Genomic DNA, 17,911 nt, shown 5'->3' on the forward strand with positions numbered 1-17,911 from the left:
AGTTGATATTTATTTAATTGACAATGTTATATTACCAAAAAGTGTAAAAGCAAGATCGTTCTATTCCGGTTTTTTTTATTTGTAACGCTATCGAAACCGGTTCTGGACAAATGAATGCAATGCAATGCAACGTGAAAGTTAATTTCAAATAACATTTACTCAAGCCAAAGACCCCACTGTGCAAACCTGACAACTGAAAATGGAACCTATTTTGAAACGTATGTGGCAAAAAGTTGAATTAATAGATACCTAAAGATAAAACGTGTCAAGAGGGCCTTGAATAGGTGTGGCATTTTATGTGATTCAAAATGGATACAACAGTAATTAGAGTAGTTTGCTATCGTTTTCAAGACCTAAGACTTCAAATGTAGTAATCCGTTTGGATAGACCCACCATTTACTCTCATGGATTGTTTATATCTCTAGCTACGTGCCAAAGGTTGTTTTGGCTCAATAAAACCGATAAAGATTTGTAATCATTAGATTTTGAATTGAAATCAAATTAAATATATAAGTATGTGAGCTGATTTGTTGTTTTAAAAAGGTTTCCAATATTAAATGCTAAAGGTCCAGTGATTACTCTTGATGATATTTTCCCATATCCAAATCGTCAATAAAGTTCGATTCCACCATATATTTACTAGTCTTCATCAAACCTTACTGTATTTGCTTCTTTAATATACCATATTTCATTGTCCAAGAGATACTTTGTCCAACCTCAAATATCCCACACCCCCACTTGCAAATATATATATGCATACATATACATGTATACATATTACACTTTATGGTTAAGTGGCAAGATTCTTTAAAGATATAAAGGCATACCTTCCACGATGCTTGGTTTGTATTGCAGAGGGTCTATAACTTGATGATAAGGAACTTTTGATTAGAAATTGAATAGCAGTGAGAAATGAGTGTTCCTCAAACTCCAAGCATCAACTATCATCCATACTCCCATGCACTTCAAATTAGGGTTTATCAAGCTTTTATATTCTCCATCCCAATCCTCTTCTCCATCATACTATTCCTTTTGTTCTACTTGTTCTACCTTAAAAGAAGGGCTTATGCACTCTCTTCTTCTCCACCAACACTTCCACCTTCTACTTTCAATTATGCTACTTCTTTTATCCCCATGGTAAATTAACACATATTTGTAGTTTTACTTTCAATTATGTGAATCCGTTATATTTGTTATTTGGTTGCAAACCAACAATTCTGCTCCTGAAAATTCACGGAAAAAACTAAATAGAAGTTTGCAATTGGTTTTCTGTTAAAAATTAACAAAGTTGCAGTTTTTTTACAATTACAATTACAATTGCAATTTATTGTTGATTTGCAAATCAAAACAATTGTAGGATATACTTTATTGTTAATTTGATTTGATTTACTTTTCTACATGTAAACTCACCTATGAATTATAGTAATATGTTGATTTGATATTACTGGGCCTAATTATTGTTTTTTAATGAATTTATTAGACTTATGCGGGATTGAAAGGAGATCTCAAGGATAAGCTGCCAAAGGTTCTCTTTGATGAAGATTTAAAAGCAAAGGATTCTGTGTAAGACCACTATTTGAACTAAACTTTTATATATATATATATATATATATATATATATATATATATATATATATATATATATATATATATATATATATATATATATATATATGAAAAGTTAATATACTCTCCAAGATATATAAGTTTTAATACCTATATTCCGTTGTTTTTTTATCATATATCCACTATGATTGTCCAAAGTTTTTAAAAATCGCTTCCAATAATTTTAAAATTTTCATTATTATCTATCTCTTACATTATATCTTTCTACTGAACAACTACCAAACTAGTTACAAATAAAAATTATGAAAATTAAGTTTTAAAAACGACATATATGGCAACTTATTATTTACATATTTATTAATCTTAGTAAATTTACTTTTTAATCCCAATAAATCCACTTATTATTCTCAGTAAAGTCATTTGTATATATGATCATGATATTGAAATCTAAAATCAATTGAGTTATTTGGATTCTAATGTGACTTTAATCAAATTCAAATATGAATGTAAATATTTTTTTAAATCTACAAATAAATTTGATATATCAAGATTATGAGTCATTTACATAGATATTTAATAATTAAATTCGTCACCCGTATATGAATGACAATTATGTAAACTGAAATTTTGATAGACTATTCTTGTACATGATGATCATACACATTAAAATATTAAACATTAACAATTAAAAAATTATATTTAACTAGTAATACTAAATAATCAATAGTCGAGTACAATAAAAATTCAAATGAGAATTATATTAAATAAAAAATTAGATATAATTTAGATTCAAATGTGGATATGAGCTTAAACTTAAAAAAAATGTTTGTTGTTATTATTTATAAAGGACAAAAACTTAAATTTTTTGGTATATTCATTTTTTTCATTTGAAAATAAAGGTATCCATAATCCATTAAACTCTAATCTTCAATGGATTATCAAATCATCTTTTTATAATTTATATAATTCTATTATTTTTTTTACAAAGCATTGAACTCTATAAAATTCAATAGAATGCTACAAAATGTAATTTATTGTAAATATTTAAGAATAAAAAGCTTTTATTTTTTCTATTGAAAAGTTCAAAGAACAACACATAAACATAGCATCTCATTATTAAACTCACAATTATAGTACTTTAAGTTCAAGAAAACAAACGAATGAATACCTTCTTATAACTCAATATATGTACATGTAACCTAAACAATATAATTATATGGATAGATTGCTTAGTTAGAATGATGAGTTGCTATTTTATAACTTTTGAAAGTAATAAAAGTGTAGTTAATGACAAATATTTTATACGTAGATACTATAGATGTTATATGATATCCTATCTATCGAAAAATATGACCCCCATGAAACTTCTATGTTGAATCATGAGCTATGATCTACAAAATGAAATCCATAACAAAATTAAAAAGGACATTTATGAAAATACGTTATTATTTTATTGCATCAACCCTATATTTAAGTAACGTCACATATATTTACCAAGTTCTTATTCCTTTGGATTATGGAATTGTAAATCACAACCTTTCCTTTTCTCAAAAGTGCCAATATATGGAATTATCATCATCATGATAGAATCTCCTATGAATGCCATTCATCTTAGAGGCAGGCATATATGCTCTCAATCAATATCATTATATAATTATGAAAAAGAAATATATAAAGTGGGAAACAATAGTCCACTTTATACCTCATTATATGTTCAGATATTCACTTTATTTTCTTTATCCTAATCATGATTGTTAGTGGAATTTTGCAGGTGTTTGTAATGATTTTAAATATTTAAAAGCTACTAATCTTTATATATAAATATTAATATCTCTGAGTGGATCATACGTCTATTTAGTTACTAATTAATTTATAGTATTTCAATGCTATTATACCAAAAAAACACTTTTTCATATTCTATTATTTCTATTTACGATTAAACACCTTTATGTTATTTGCGGAATTGGTTAATAATAATAATGTCTGGAAGACGAGTCCTTGGGGGATTGATTACATACATTTTTATATAATATCATTGCAGATGTTGTGTTTGTCTTGGTGAATTTGAAATGAATGAAGAGTTGATTCAAGTGCCTTCATGCAAACACGTGTTCCACAAGGACTGTATTCACCATTGGCTTCAATCCAATTCCACTTGTCCACTCTGTAGATGTTGTGTCTTCTTAGCTGTGGGGCCTATCTCGCGACCTGTACGATCGCAATTTCAGCCGAACATCGATGAGCCCAATTTCAGTGGTGAAGGCCCAGCAACTGAAGGTGTAACATCCGCAGCAGAAAGCACTAGCACGGCAATTGCAGCTAGTAGCAGTGTTAGCGACTGTTCAAGAGTCACCTCCACCTCTAATGACATCAACCATGTTGTATCTAGTGGACTTTCTGTTGTCATACATGTTGAAGCCCAGTAAGACATTAAAATACGTTATTCAACTCATTGTATTTTTTGTGTAGTGTATGAGTTGGTTGTACTTTTTCCATAACCATGCAATCGATGTTGATGTTGATGCAATTGGGATATGTATGGTAGAACCAAATATAATGAGAATTATCTTTATGGAAAGATGTCGATGACATCGAATTAAAAGGGTCCAACCATTTAAGTTTGTAATAATCTTATATATGGATTACTTGTTGTGAGGAACTGAATTTGTAGTGGGAATTGCAAGATGAAACCAAATAAAGGGAGATTATCAACGAATAGGATCAACTATTTCCTTCATTGTGTATGTTGTGATTGATTTATTTCAGGAACCGATGTCGTCAAAATCTGATGCACCTTTTTGAGATGCAAAGAGCAAGTTACTAGAAAAAAGGGCACAACATTCAAAACGTGTAATAGCGATGTCAAGTTTCCGTATTCACACATGCTTGTGTTTTCACTAGAGTTACAATGTTTAGGAAAATATCGAATTATCATGTTTACGAAAATTTCATTTCTGCTTGCCCTTTGTATGTTGGTTTAATGCGAATTTGGTGGGTGTATAAAAGTAATTATGTTGTGCATATATTTATTTGCAAGTTATTCTTTCCGGCTGTCTTATAATTTAACCTTGTCCGTTTATTATTTTCTTTGTCATTATTCCATTACCATATTCTAATGAAATAAAAAAAGAATCGGACCTAATATTTAAATATGATTTTTTTGGTGAAAATTTGTGTCGCTAACAGTAGGAAGGCAATTTTTATTTTACTAAGTATATAGTGGCAAAAACAAAAGTTACAATAAAACCCAAAAATGTTGTAGCGACACGATAAAAAAGTGTTATTAGAACCCGAAATGTTGTAGTGACACAACCAAAAAATATCACTAAAGGCTTTTAGTGGCCGCGTTTATAGTGACACTTTTTTGTGCCGGTGAATACTAAGGGTGTTTTTAGTGACACTTTTTTGGTATTTAGTGACATCTTTTTTTTGTCACTTAATGTTATTTTATTTGTAGGGTCACAACATATTCAGAAACATTTCAACATTTGATTTTCATTGCAGTATCATTTTCAACATCAGGCCTACTAGTCGGATATTATGTATTTTAGCATTATACCACTGTTTGTACTACCTCATCATTTCCGAGCATTTAAGAGGAAAGTGTTGGAGCAATAAATGCTCTAGAATGACCAGTGATAGATATATTATAATATTCCCTTGTAAGTAGAATTATACTCCTTCCAATAGTATATAAAGTGGAGGAATGATCGTTTTAGAGTATAAACACATAATGTAGTCATTAAGAATTAAGATAGAGAGAGGGGGGAGAGAGAGAGAGAGAGAGATTGTTGGTTGGGAATTATATCCCAAGTATAATTTGTATTCTTTATTGTATTATCTCTTTGATCCATGATACAATATCAGTTAACTCATCTTTATCATCTTATTACTCGATTATGTTCATTGTTATACATATCCTGCACATGTTAATCCTTCACCTAGGATCCACAATATATATGTCACATACGGCCTAACTCAATATTGTTTAGCTTGACATGCATATTAAGCCACTTCCCAGTTCCAATTCAAGAACACACCACCATGCAAAAATTTTCATACTTCCCATCGAGCTCGAACACAGCCAACTCCATAACCACTCAAGTTAATCTTAAGTATTATATGTGGAATTCGATACTTAGAAGTTTTTTTTTAAACTTCCATACATCTAGCTCCTTCGTCAATCAACATCGCCTCAAATCGGTCGTCCTCTACCTTCCTTAAGATACCCTCTAGCGCTTCCTACATATCAAGAAAAATCTTTTGGTAGACCATCAAATTCATCAAGTGTGGTAGTCATGGCATCTCCGAATTAGCAACTTTAGAGCTTGAAATCGCAATCGAGCCCAACACAATTTCCCTGTTAAGAAACTTATACACATACTTGTTTCTTCTTTTCATTGCCATTAAGTTCATTCAATTCCAAAACTCCCAATGATATTAAGTTCTTCCTAAGCTCCAAAATATGTATAACACTTATGAGATTCCTCATTACAAAATCATGTAGTTAATGTTAATCGACCCAAAGTTGATCACATTGCAATAACATACTGGTATCCAACTCTTGATATGTCATTTTAGCATATCCATATATGAATACGGTAAAGATAACATAAATTATATCTTTAAGATGACCTAGCTAACGGTCAGTAACCAGCCTAGTGCCACACCCTCGCCATCGCCCTTGTGGTCTCGCATTAGAACTCTGGTGCTTGGCGCTCACGCGTCCTTACAAAAAAAACCTTAATATATGCATTCTCATATATACATTCAGACTAACTAAAGCACCGAAGCTTCTTCCTGGGACAACCTCCTAGACGTCGACTAACGCCGCTTCTTTATTGTTATGATTACAAGGCTTAACTTAGACGGAACCACCACGAGACGACATTAAGAATGGAGCACAAATCACAACATTTGGCTTCAACCGGGCATATACTCAGAGTTACATAACCTTGATATGACACTAGGCGTCGACAATAATGGGTAATGGACCTCTGGCACCTGGTGGAGGAGAGATAAATCCACTCAGATCTATGTTGTCGCTCGACGGAACACAAACATTTGCACCAGAAGGACAAGCCTCCATCTAAATGCCAGTCGCACAAGCACTACTAGGCTCCATGGAGGACACCACAGTGGCGTCAATGGCAAACTTATGGCGACCGCCTCCCATCAACACATAGCATCTGGTCACAACCATGACCACAACGCCACAGAAAACAATGACTAAGCAACCACAACCTTTGAATTCTCAGCCACAATCGATGTTGCAAAAAGCAAGGACGAACACTTGGTCCCCAGGTACCATTTTCTCCTCCGCGCAACACCCAATGTCGAACTATCAGTTCTCTCCCATATCAGGCATATCGTACATTCTCCTCTTCACACAACAACTATTGATATTTGTTGAAAATATTATGAGTTAAAGTACAATCTTATATTTATTTTTATACGTATATATATACATATTGTATAAGTGATTGCAGGTGTGAAAAAGGAAAAAGGCGCGGACCTAAAAATTGGGTCGGGTTATTAGATCCGTTTTATGCAGGTGAGATATAAAAGAAGAGAGAGAGTGGGAAGAGATCAGTTAGTCAAGATATTTTTCATCTTATTCTTCTCTCCGATGCAAGTTTCTTCTGTAAGCTTCGTTTGTTAGGGTTTCTTACAGATTACATAGATCGAGAACTAGATATGTTGTATTTTTCTGATCATTGTTCATATTCTGGTTTGTTATGTCTCGATTGTTCATATTTGATAATCTTTTAGATTAGGGTTTGAGTGTTTTGTTGTGAGAGTATAATAGGTTTTATGTAGTGAGGTTTTTATGTAAGTTCTTGAAAACCTTCTGTTTCTTTGTCCTCTAATGATATAAGAAATGAAGATGTTGGGAAAAATGAGTTTGTAGTTTTTTAACATGGTATCAGAGCTTAAGGCTCGTCGTCTCGCTGTTCTTGACGCATCTTCTGGTGTTCGTGACTATGATCTGAGTCATCGATGTTATGAGGTTAGATTTTTTGTTCTTCGATTAACCTCGTTTTGAGTTACTTTGTATTAGACTTAGGGTTTCATTCTTTTTTCTTTATATTCTTTTAGATCCTGGTACTGCGAGAATTTTTTGTTGTTCTTGCAGATTGAGTTTCCTGCTGGTGCTAAGATCTGAGTGGAACTGAAAGTCACAAGTATCAGTTATCGATTAATCCCTCTAATCTTCTCTTTGGGGTCGGATTTCATCACCGATAAACCCGTTGAGTAAAAGATTCAGGGAGTCAATTTTTTCATAAACAAATAACTTGCCTTAAAGCATTGTGAGGGTTTCTTGTTCCCTTTCTCTTGTTTGGTTATAGATGTACAAGATCTGGTACATCAGTTAGTTGTTGTCTGAAAATTGTTGATTGATTTTTTGCCTTTGTTCACCTTGTGCTTTGGTTGTCTTGGGCCCCGACAAATTGTGGTGACCATCTGGACTTTAAGCCAACACAAGTGTTGTTTTTTGTTCTTGTCTGTTTTAATTGGTATTGTTTTTTTCTGATTTGTTATGGCTGGAGATATACCTGAGGGAAGTGGTGTCCCTAAGGATTCTTCAGTTGACTTTGATGATCCCTTATACATACATCCATCTGATAATGCAGTCACTTCCATAATAACTATCAAGTTGACTGGTAATGAAAATTTTTGTTTATGGCGTAGTGCAATGACTAGAGGCCTTAAAGCTAGAAATAAATTAGGTTTTGTGGATGGAACTATTGTTCTTGAAAAAACTGATGAAACAAAAAAATCTAAATGGGAACGTGTGAATGTTGTTGTGTGTAATTGGTTATTAGGATCTATATCTGAAGCAATATATGCTAGTCTTGTTTATTCTGATAATGCTAAAGATATTTGGGATTAGTTGTTTGAAACCTATAATAAGGCTGATGGTTCTGTAATTTTTAATATTCATCAGCAAATAAACACTTTAAAACAAAGTGGTTCTTCTCTTTCAGACTATTATAATAAACTTGATTCTTTATGGAAAGAGTTTGATGGCTTGACTAGTTTGTCTGAATGTGTTTGTGAGGTTGCAAATAAACTAAATGATCATTCTAAAATGATGAAATTAATGAAATTTTTAAGTGGTCTTGATGATGTATATAATCAAGTTAAAAGTCACATTCTTTTAATGGAACCATTACCTACTGTTAAAACTGCTTTCTCAATTCTCTCTAGAGAAGAGTCTCTTCAAAAGAATGGGTCTTTGAGTTCTGTTAGTTCTTCAAAACCTCAAGTGTCTGTTTTTAATAGTAAGGTTAATGATTTTAAAAGAGGTCAAGGTCAGAATAGATTCAGAAATCAAGGATTACAGTGTAAGCATTGTAATCTTAAAGGTCATACAATAGAAAAGTGTTTTAAATTGATTGGATATCCTAAGGATTTTAAACAAAGAAATGGAAATAATAATCAAAACAAATCTGCTTCTGTGAATTCTTCTTCTGTTGGTCCTAACAGCAGCTCTGTGGTTGCTTCTGAGTCTGGTAGTGAATGTCATTATCTTACTAGTGAACAATATTCAAAGTTTCTTCATCTTATAAATGAGAGTTCTGGTAGTGAGGATGTAACTGCTGCTGCAAATATGGCAGGTACAACAACATATTGTTTTAACTCTTGTGTTATTCCAAATAAATCTCAAAGTTGGATTGTTGATTCTGGAGCAAATCAACATATGATAGGCTCAGAATCACAACTCCAAGACACTGTGGATGTGTCTAAACTAAATCTACTTGTAAAACATCCAAATGGTTCTTCTGCAAAAATAAATAAGATTGGGAATGTTCAACTGTCTTCTAATCTTACTTTATTTGATGTTTTTGTTGTGCCAGACTTTAGTGTTAACCTTTTGTCTGTACATAAATTGTGTAAGGATAATGGATGTGAAGTTGTTTTCTCTGAACATGTGACAACCGTCAAATTTCGGTCAAGTCAAAGTCAACTAGAGGTCAGCAAGTCAAACCGATTGACTCAATTTCCCCGTGAGTACTAAAATTTACACTATGAAACTTCTACATAACTCTCTATTCTAATGAGAAATCATAAAGCAAAAAGTGCGAACACCTATACCTCCTTAACCTAAAAACTGTGGTACGTGGCGAGCCAAACCGATAAAACAATGTTGCATACTCATCGGGAGTGTGTAAGATCCTTAAACAAGGCTTAACAGGGTTTACGAACCATGCATTGCGATGCCGGACACTCACAATTGTCACACATGGAACCTCTCCCAATCGTTTTCACTCTATCTCTCTCTATGTCAAATCTCTCCCAAATCTCTCCAAGTATGTGAAATCTCTCTCAAATATCTCTCTATATTAGAAATCTCTCCAAGAATGTCAAATCTCTCCCAAATCCCTCTAAGCATGTGAAATCTCTCTCAAATATCTCTCTGTATTAGAAATCTCTCCAAGAATGTCAAATCTCTCCCAAATCCCTCTAAGCATGTGAAATCTCTCTCAAATATCTCTTTGTATGAGAAATCTCTCCAAGAATGTCAAATCTCTCCCAAATCCCTCTAAGCATGTGAAATCTCTCTCAAATATCTCTCTGTATGAGAAATCTCTCCAAGAATGTCAAATCTCTCCCAAATCTCTCCAAGTATGTGAAATCTCTCTCAAATATCTCTCTGTATGAGAAATCTCTCCAAGAATGTCAAATCTCTCCCAAATCTCTCAAAGTATGTGAAACCTCTCTCAAATATGTCTCTGTATGAGAAATCTCTCCAAGAATGTCAAATCTCTCCCAAATCTCTCCAAGTATGTGAAACCTCTCTCAAATATCTTTTTGTATGAGAAATCTCTCCAAGAATGTCAAATCTCTCCCAAATCTCTCCAAGCATGAGAAATCTCTCCCAAATCTCCCTCAAATAGTTACCGTAACTTTTTAGAATCATTCGGGTCATTTCGGCCCTTAACCGGGTCAAAAACGGCTTAAAACGGGGTAAAAACGAGAAAACGGGACCTTAGGAACCGAAACCCTTCTTAAGGAGCCGAAGCTCCTTAAGGCCGAGACCTAGGACCGAGAGCACAGGACCGAACAGAGCCTCTGTTGGCTGAAACCGGAGGACCGAATCACTATAGCAGAGACCGAGCCTCGGTCTCTGTTCGCTTCTCACTCTCTGTCTCGCGCCTCTCTGTCGCTTCTCACTCTCTGTCTCGCGCCTCTCTGTCGCTTCCCTTGTCTCGCTCGGTCTCTGCCCCTCTCTGTTCCCTTCTCTCGCTCTGTCTCGCACCTCTCTGTCCTTCCCACCTCTCGGTTCCCTCTCTCTCCTTTCTTCCCTCTCGGTTTCCACCCTCCCCCTCTCGGTTCCTCTCCTTTCTCTTCTCTCCTCTCGGTTTCTGGCTCCATCCTCTCGGTTTCAGCATCAGAAGGCCGAACCTCGGCCAGAATCCGGAAAATTGTCACTTTTAGCCCATTTTTGATATTTTTAACATTTTAAGCCCGTTTTTCGTGATTTTAAAGCGTGATTTTCTCCAGAAATTATATTTTAACATAATAAACCCTAAATATTCATAATTTAAACATATTTTGATGAAAATCATTATTTAAATAATAAAAATCAAATGGGTGAATTATTAAAGGTGGAGTGTTGACTTTGCCTTATCCAATGTCACAAGCAACCACCCCACACCCACTCTATGACCAGCCATACCTCCCCACCTTACCTAGGTCACTTCAATGTCCCTCACACCCAATTTACACTCATTCCCACGTTTTTGAGCTGGAACAAACATCCTCTCTCCTCATTTCTCTCATTTTCTCCCATTTCACTAAGTATCAAACACCACTTTTCTCTCAAACTTTTTCTCCACCAAACTCGAGATTCAAGGCTGATTATCAAGTTTTCTTCCATTCTTAGTAAGTATAATTCATCCTCCTTATGATTATCTCACTTATTTCCACTCAAATCATGGATATCTTACACAAACTCCATCATATTAGCGTTAGAGCTTCGAATCTTCAAGTGATTCTTCAAGTGTTCTTAGGTTGAACACTTCTCTTCTTCAACACTTATCTACTGAAATCACTCAAGGTGAGTTCATACCCCTACATTTTCATGTTTTCTCAAGTTTTCAGGGGGGGGGGGGGGGGAATACAAGTTAAAACACTAAGAACATAACTAAATTTTTCTAACAGCCTTCATCAGAAAAGTTCAACTCCATTCACGGACTGTTTTGGGCATCTTAAACATTTTTGTTTTCAAAACTGTACAAGGTGCAAATAGTTCAAGTTTTTAGCTTTACAATGGCTACTTGCACATCTCCATACGATTTTTCTACAATTTATGGTGATTTTTACAAAACTGCCTATCATTTCAAACAACAATCCGGACCAGTCTGTGATATTGGACTTTTTCACCCAAGTTGGAGGTCATTAAAAATCGTGATAAAAATTATGAATAAACTAGACACATTTTGTGAACTCTCAGAATTTACGGATCTAGTTTTCGACTTCGTATGATTTTTCTATGATTTTTCCAAAAACAGGGCAGAATGGCTAAAGTTAGCCAATAGCATGTAAATATCATAACACTTTGTATTATGTTGAGCAAAGTGAAAACTAAATAGATCCTTAATAATAGGTCTATAGTCCCTAAGTGGATACTTAAGGTTATATATAACTTAGAAATTATAGACTTAGAATTTGTGGTTATTACTTTACTTCCTTTTCCTTGTTTGGATGTGGACTTAGAGTGAGATCACTTATTCAAAGGTCTATCATATCTTGTTATATGTAATTAGTATGCACTATGTCATTATAGAAGTAACTAATAAGGATTACCCCCTATAAGTAATTGATAATAGAGTTAGACGCATAGTACTTATCTCCTCCACTTCTATTCTCGCAAATACAGCATAGCAAAATCCTACTTACCGGACGACCCTTATTTTCCTAATCCGAACTCGAGGAATGGTGAATGATTATGAGAAGAATCATAAGCGGGACCGGAGGTAATCAATCCTCCATGCATAGCAAGGGTTCCGTGAACCGTTTCGACTATAACGAACCCGTGAACCGTTGGGCAATCGTGATCGAGGGTTGAATGTCGACAACAATGAAAACAACCACTATGTGGAGACCAATGAGGGTGCTATGACCTCAACCACGGGGGATTGACGGACAGAGCCCTCCTGGCAAAGACCTGGCGGATCGCGATCATCGGGGATTAAAACAAGAAGACTACAATCTGAGTCCAGAAACTGCGCACTACTATAGACCCCACCATCTCATGTACTGGTGACTCAGAGTTATACTACTATTCCCGAGACCAACTCTCTTTTTTTTATGACCATATCGCCACTCATGAAGAGGAAAGAGAGTAACAGGGTAGGACACACATCATTCAAAGAAAGGATGATTGTAGCCAAGCGTTGATTGGTAAAGCTACAAAATTGCATCGACCTTGCCTCAGGCATCACAAGGGATGGATCATCGTAAGTAGAGTTCATGCCCCTCACCAGACCTGGTAAATTAGCTTCATAAGTATGTGTTGGTGCTACTCTATTGTAAGTAAAAATCACGACACTACAAACTAAATGGTCATACTAATCAAGAAATCTATCTACTATCAAAACCGCTCATGCACAAATGTGATGTAGACCTGCATCGAGGTCAAAATTTTCACTGAAACCATGATTTCTAGAGTCATATTAACAAGATGGGTTTAGGATGTATCTAACAGACTCGAAGGACTATCTAGCCTTAATTATATAACTAAGCATACATCAATAGGTCGTGATGAGGACTTAGCTTGGGTCAAGTATAAGGTTTCACTCGGATACAGAGCTACTAAAATATATGAGTTTATTATACAAAGAATCTCGTTATAAATTGTTTTCAGAACACCCTAAACAACTGAACATTGATACAAATCGATATGAGATAAACTTAGTTAGAAAACTCGCGACATATAGCCATCCTAGAAACTCATTATCGTCTCACCTTTAAGCATTTGTTGAGAAGTTTCTTCTTCATAGACCTATGGGTGCGATCATACCAGCACTAATGCACCGGATCCCCTCAAGATTCCTCAGCCAAGATTGTTCAGACAAACATGATTCTAAGAGGAGTAAAACTTAACGTCCGTATGAAACCCACTCCTACCTACTGCCATAACTCCATCTCGGGAGCGTTAGTAGAAAACACTAAGGATAGTACCGTAATGTGCAAAAATTTATATGCGAAAAATATAAATTGTAAGGATGTACTTAAGACAATCATTTCCACTAACGAAGTCGTTTTTTTTTGTCATGAAACAGAGCTATGTCTTCACCAAGAGGCAACAAACCAACTAGCAAGGCGCCAACACTTCGGATAGACGCTGCTACTTTTCAAGCTGCAGTCACGGCAGCCGTGGCAGCCGTCATGGTGCATTTCAATACTAACAACATCAACAAGGGTGGAAGCGATACTTACAATACAAATTGTGGTAACAATCAGGGACACCAATGGGTACCTACCAACAAAAATACCTCAGGCCACTAACATACGAACAAGAAGAGAAAGTTTTGGGACATGAAAGAGCACCACCAATCTAAGGGATACACTAAAAGACAACAAACTTGGGCCGCCCCTACCATTACAACAGCAGTCATGACAAATGTCTCGACACTAGCCTCAGGGTCTGCCACCCAAATGTCTGCCAGACCATATGAGGGATCACTCCCAAAGTGCAACAAATGTGGCTTTCATCACCATGGGGCTTGCCGGGAGATGCACTGTAAAAACTGCAACAGGAAAGGGCATACCGTTCGTTTCTGTAGGGCCTCGGCCCATCACCTCCCTTCAATCAACTGCACCAAGGTAGGCCCAGTATGCTACCTATGCGGTGAAACGGGACACTTCAAGAGAGAATGTCCAACTGAGAAGAACGACGAAGGAATAGGAGGAATGTGATGAACACACCAACAGGAGCAGTAAGGGAACCATGTTAGGACTTTTGTAATGTTCCCAACGACAATACGTTTAAGTACTATATGTTTGTAATGAATTTAGTACGCTTACTAAAGTAACCTTCCTTCTAAAAAGTAGCTAAAATATTTTCTCTCTCATACAAATCAAACCAAAGACATCCATATGTGACCTTAGGAGCATTACCTGTAAACTGTAATGACCTTGTCCATACATTGGGGTTAATTTAAAATCAAAATACTTAAGTCTTGAAATAGATAATTCCATCCTGACTCCGATTCCATGTCTAGTATTAGGGGTTGAGTGGGGTCACCCACTCGACAAATTTCACGATGTCAATTTACATACGACAATCATATACCGCTCGATCGTAAGGAGACCTGTCAGGAATCATGATATCAAGTATCATTACTGACTATCAAAAACACACCCACTACCAGTGCTAGACACTATGGTATGAATCATCTACAATAATCATAACATTAAACAAAACGGAACACACAGAAAAGAAATACAGGACACTCTATCACTCTAGTGATCTCTTCCTTCGAATACAACTATCTCATGTTATCTAAAAAGATAGTGTTGTTGTATTCCAATTTTGATTTATATTGCCCTTGTCTTCCTGATTAAACGACTACAAAAGAGCCTTTCGCCTAACCCCTGAATATCGAAACTATCGTCTCTCATAAACACCCAGCACGGACCTTTGGGTCATCTCTCGCTGTGGAACTCCAAAACACGCACCAGAGGAGTGTCATACTTCCCGAAGCCTTATCACATGTATTTGCAGGAGACCTTCGGGAATGTCACGCATGTATCAGACAAGATTCAAGCATAGAAGCTTGGGACAGATATGGTACGAGTCCTGCCATGAGCTTCGGGCTAAGGTTGCCCAAAAGGATGAGTGAATGTCCTACCATTCAAAAAGGCCTAGTCGCGTAAACCAAACCCACATACTTCCTACCAAGCTACAAGAGCTGTCAGGTCAAACCTGTCGAACTACTCAACAATGAAATTGAAGAACCAAGTTTCCCACCCTGAAAAGCCCTCGTCTTATTCTTCAAATTAGAAAGACAAATTTGCTCACAATTCCATCGATTTCAGAGGCCCCGACAACATCTCTAATAGAAACCTTTACTATCTGCGTCGCATTGATGAATAGGCCGACCAACCTCAAGAAATGAGGTACCCTTCAGGAATTGGGCCTGAGATCTGAATATCACTAGTCGCGAGTATGGAAGAAGGATATCCAAGAACAATCCTCCAATTTCGATGAGAACGCTGAAAGTTCGTAGTGATAACCCTCAGATAGGACCAAACCACTCATTGGAGTCATGAACGTAATAAATAGGATGTACCCATCTTACTAGGATCAGTTCATCATCGTCATTACAAATGACTTACTTATCTACCCTCGTAGTAAAAAGGAAACCAAGGAGAACAGCTACAACAAACCACGAAAGCATTACGATCAGAGAAGTATTACCCGAAGTTCTCTAGATACGAGTTTTGGAATTGAGGAGTTCAATTCTCAAGACACACCGTTACCAAGGTGGAAATTCATAAGGACCCTTTCAATTGATCAAAACCGTTGAGAATCAGTTAGCAGAAATACGCCAAAATTCTGGGTCTCGCTGACCTACCGTCTTAATTCCTTCGGAACTTCTCGAAAAATACGAACCCCCTCCCAACTTTGACCCTAAAGGGAGCAAACCTTGACAGGAAGAGAAACAAGAAGAAGAAACCTTTAGAACTCCGGTATGACCGACCAAATTCCTCTAGAAACACTCACTCTGGGAAGGCTTAGTACGCTCCGGAAAGCATGGAAAGCCAATATCCCAAATAATTGTGTGTTCCGAAATTCTCGTCAGAATCAGCCATGTAACTCACAACTTCAATCTACTCCTGCGAGCTTGGTAAAGTACACCCTACCCAACACGTCCCAAAAATTTACAGGAAGTATCTATCCGACGAGACTCTTGCAATTCCCCTCGACGAGATCGAGTTCCACAAGAGCCTCACCTTCTTAGAAGAACCATGGTAACCATGGATCGAGGTCAAGCGGATGAAACAACGCCACTTCCCATTAGTGAAAGTTCGTTGGAATACTAACCAAGGACCTAGAGCCACATGGGAGCGCGTGAGTCAGTCGATTAGGAAGTATCCTCACTTCTCGGCTTGATTATTCATGCCTACTCCTTGCCTAAATTCAAATTTCGGGACGAAATTCCCTCTAACGGGGGGATAATGTGACAACCGTCAAATTTCGGTCAAGTCAAAGTCAACTAAAGTCAGCAAGTCAAACCGATTGACTCAATTTCCCCGTGAGTACTAAAATTTACACTATGAAACTTCTACATAACTCTCTATTCTAATGAGAAATCATAAAGCAAAAAGTGCGAACACCTATACCTCCTTAACCTAAAAACTGTGGTACGTGGCGAGCCAAACCGATAAAACAATGTTACATACTCATCGGGAGTGTGTAAGATCCTTAAACAAGGCTTAACAGGGTTTACGAACCATGCATTGCGATGCCGGACACTCACAATTGTCACACATGGAACCTCTCCCAATCGTTTTCACTCTATCTCTCTATATGTCAAATCTCTCCCAAATCTCTCCAAGTATGTGAAATCTCTCTCAAATATCTCTCTGTATTAGAAATCTCTCCAAGAATGTCAAATCTCTCCCAAATCCCTCTAAGCATGTGAAATCTCTCTCAAATATCTCTCTGTATGAGAAATCTCTCCAAGAATGTCAAATCTCTCCCAAATCCCTCTAAGCATGTGAAATCTCTCTCAAATATCTCTTTGTATGAGAAATCTCTCCAAGAATGTCAAATCTCTCCCAAATCCCTCTAAGCATGTGAAATCTCTCTCAAATATCTCTCTGTATGAGAAATCTCTCCAAGAATGTCAAATCTCTCCCAAATCCCTCTAAGCATGTGAAATCTCTCTCAAATATCTCTTTGTATGAGAAATCTCTCCAAGAATGTCAAATCTCTCCCAAATCCCTCTAAGCATGTGAAATCTCTCTCAAATATCTCTTTGTATGAGAAATCTCTCCAAGAATGTCAAATCTCTCCCAAATCCCTCTAAGCATGCGAAATCTCTCTCAAATATCTCTCTGTATGAGAAACCTTTCCAAGAATGTCAAATCTCTCCCAAATCCCTCTAAGCATGTGAAATCTCTCTCAAATATCTCTCTGTATTAGAAATCTCTCCAAGAATGTCAAATCTCTCCCAAATCCCTCTAAGCATGTGAAATCTCTCTCAAATATCTCTTTGTATGAGAAATCTCTCCAAGAATGTCAAATCTCTCCCAAATCCCTCTAAGCATGTGAAATCTCTCTCAAATATCTCTTTGTATGAGAAATCTCTCCAAGAATGTCAAA

At 36.2% G+C, this 17,911-nt stretch overlaps 1 protein-coding gene across 1 annotated transcript; it reads left to right on the forward strand.

Annotated features, from left to right (window-relative positions):
- Nucleotides 1-774: 774 nt before the first annotated feature.
- On the forward strand, nt 775-4,176 carry LOC145001921 (RING/U-box superfamily protein). Its single transcript, XM_078961250.1, has 3 exons — nt 775-1,137; nt 1,481-1,563; nt 3,608-4,176. The coding sequence occupies exons 1-3, from the start codon at nt 913-915 to the stop codon at nt 3,990-3,992; spliced, it is 693 nt and encodes a 230-aa protein (XP_078817376.1). The 5' UTR covers nt 775-912; the 3' UTR covers nt 3,993-4,176.
- The last annotated feature ends 13,735 nt before the right edge of the window (nt 4,177-17,911 follow it).

This window comes from Lactuca saligna, chromosome 6 (genome assembly GCF_052625555.1).
Source record: "Lactuca saligna cultivar CGN05327 chromosome 6, ASM5262555v1, whole genome shotgun sequence".
NCBI classification, from domain to species: Eukaryota; Viridiplantae; Streptophyta; class Magnoliopsida; order Asterales; family Asteraceae; genus Lactuca; species Lactuca saligna.

What these genes read in the sequence shown, in the direction of transcription:
- LOC145001921 (XM_078961250.1), top strand. Translation starts at nt 913, where the DNA reads ATGAGTGTTCCTCAAACTCCAAGCATCAACTATCATCCATACTCCCAT. An exon ending in CTACTTCTTTTATCCCCATG is followed by an intron (nt 1,138 to 1,480) that starts GTAAATTAACAC and finishes TGAATTTATTAG; the next exon opens with ACTTATGCGGGATTGAAAGG. An exon ending in TTAAAAGCAAAGGATTCTGT is followed by an intron (nt 1,564 to 3,607) that starts GTAAGACCACTA and finishes ATATCATTGCAG; the next exon opens with ATGTTGTGTTTGTCTTGGTG.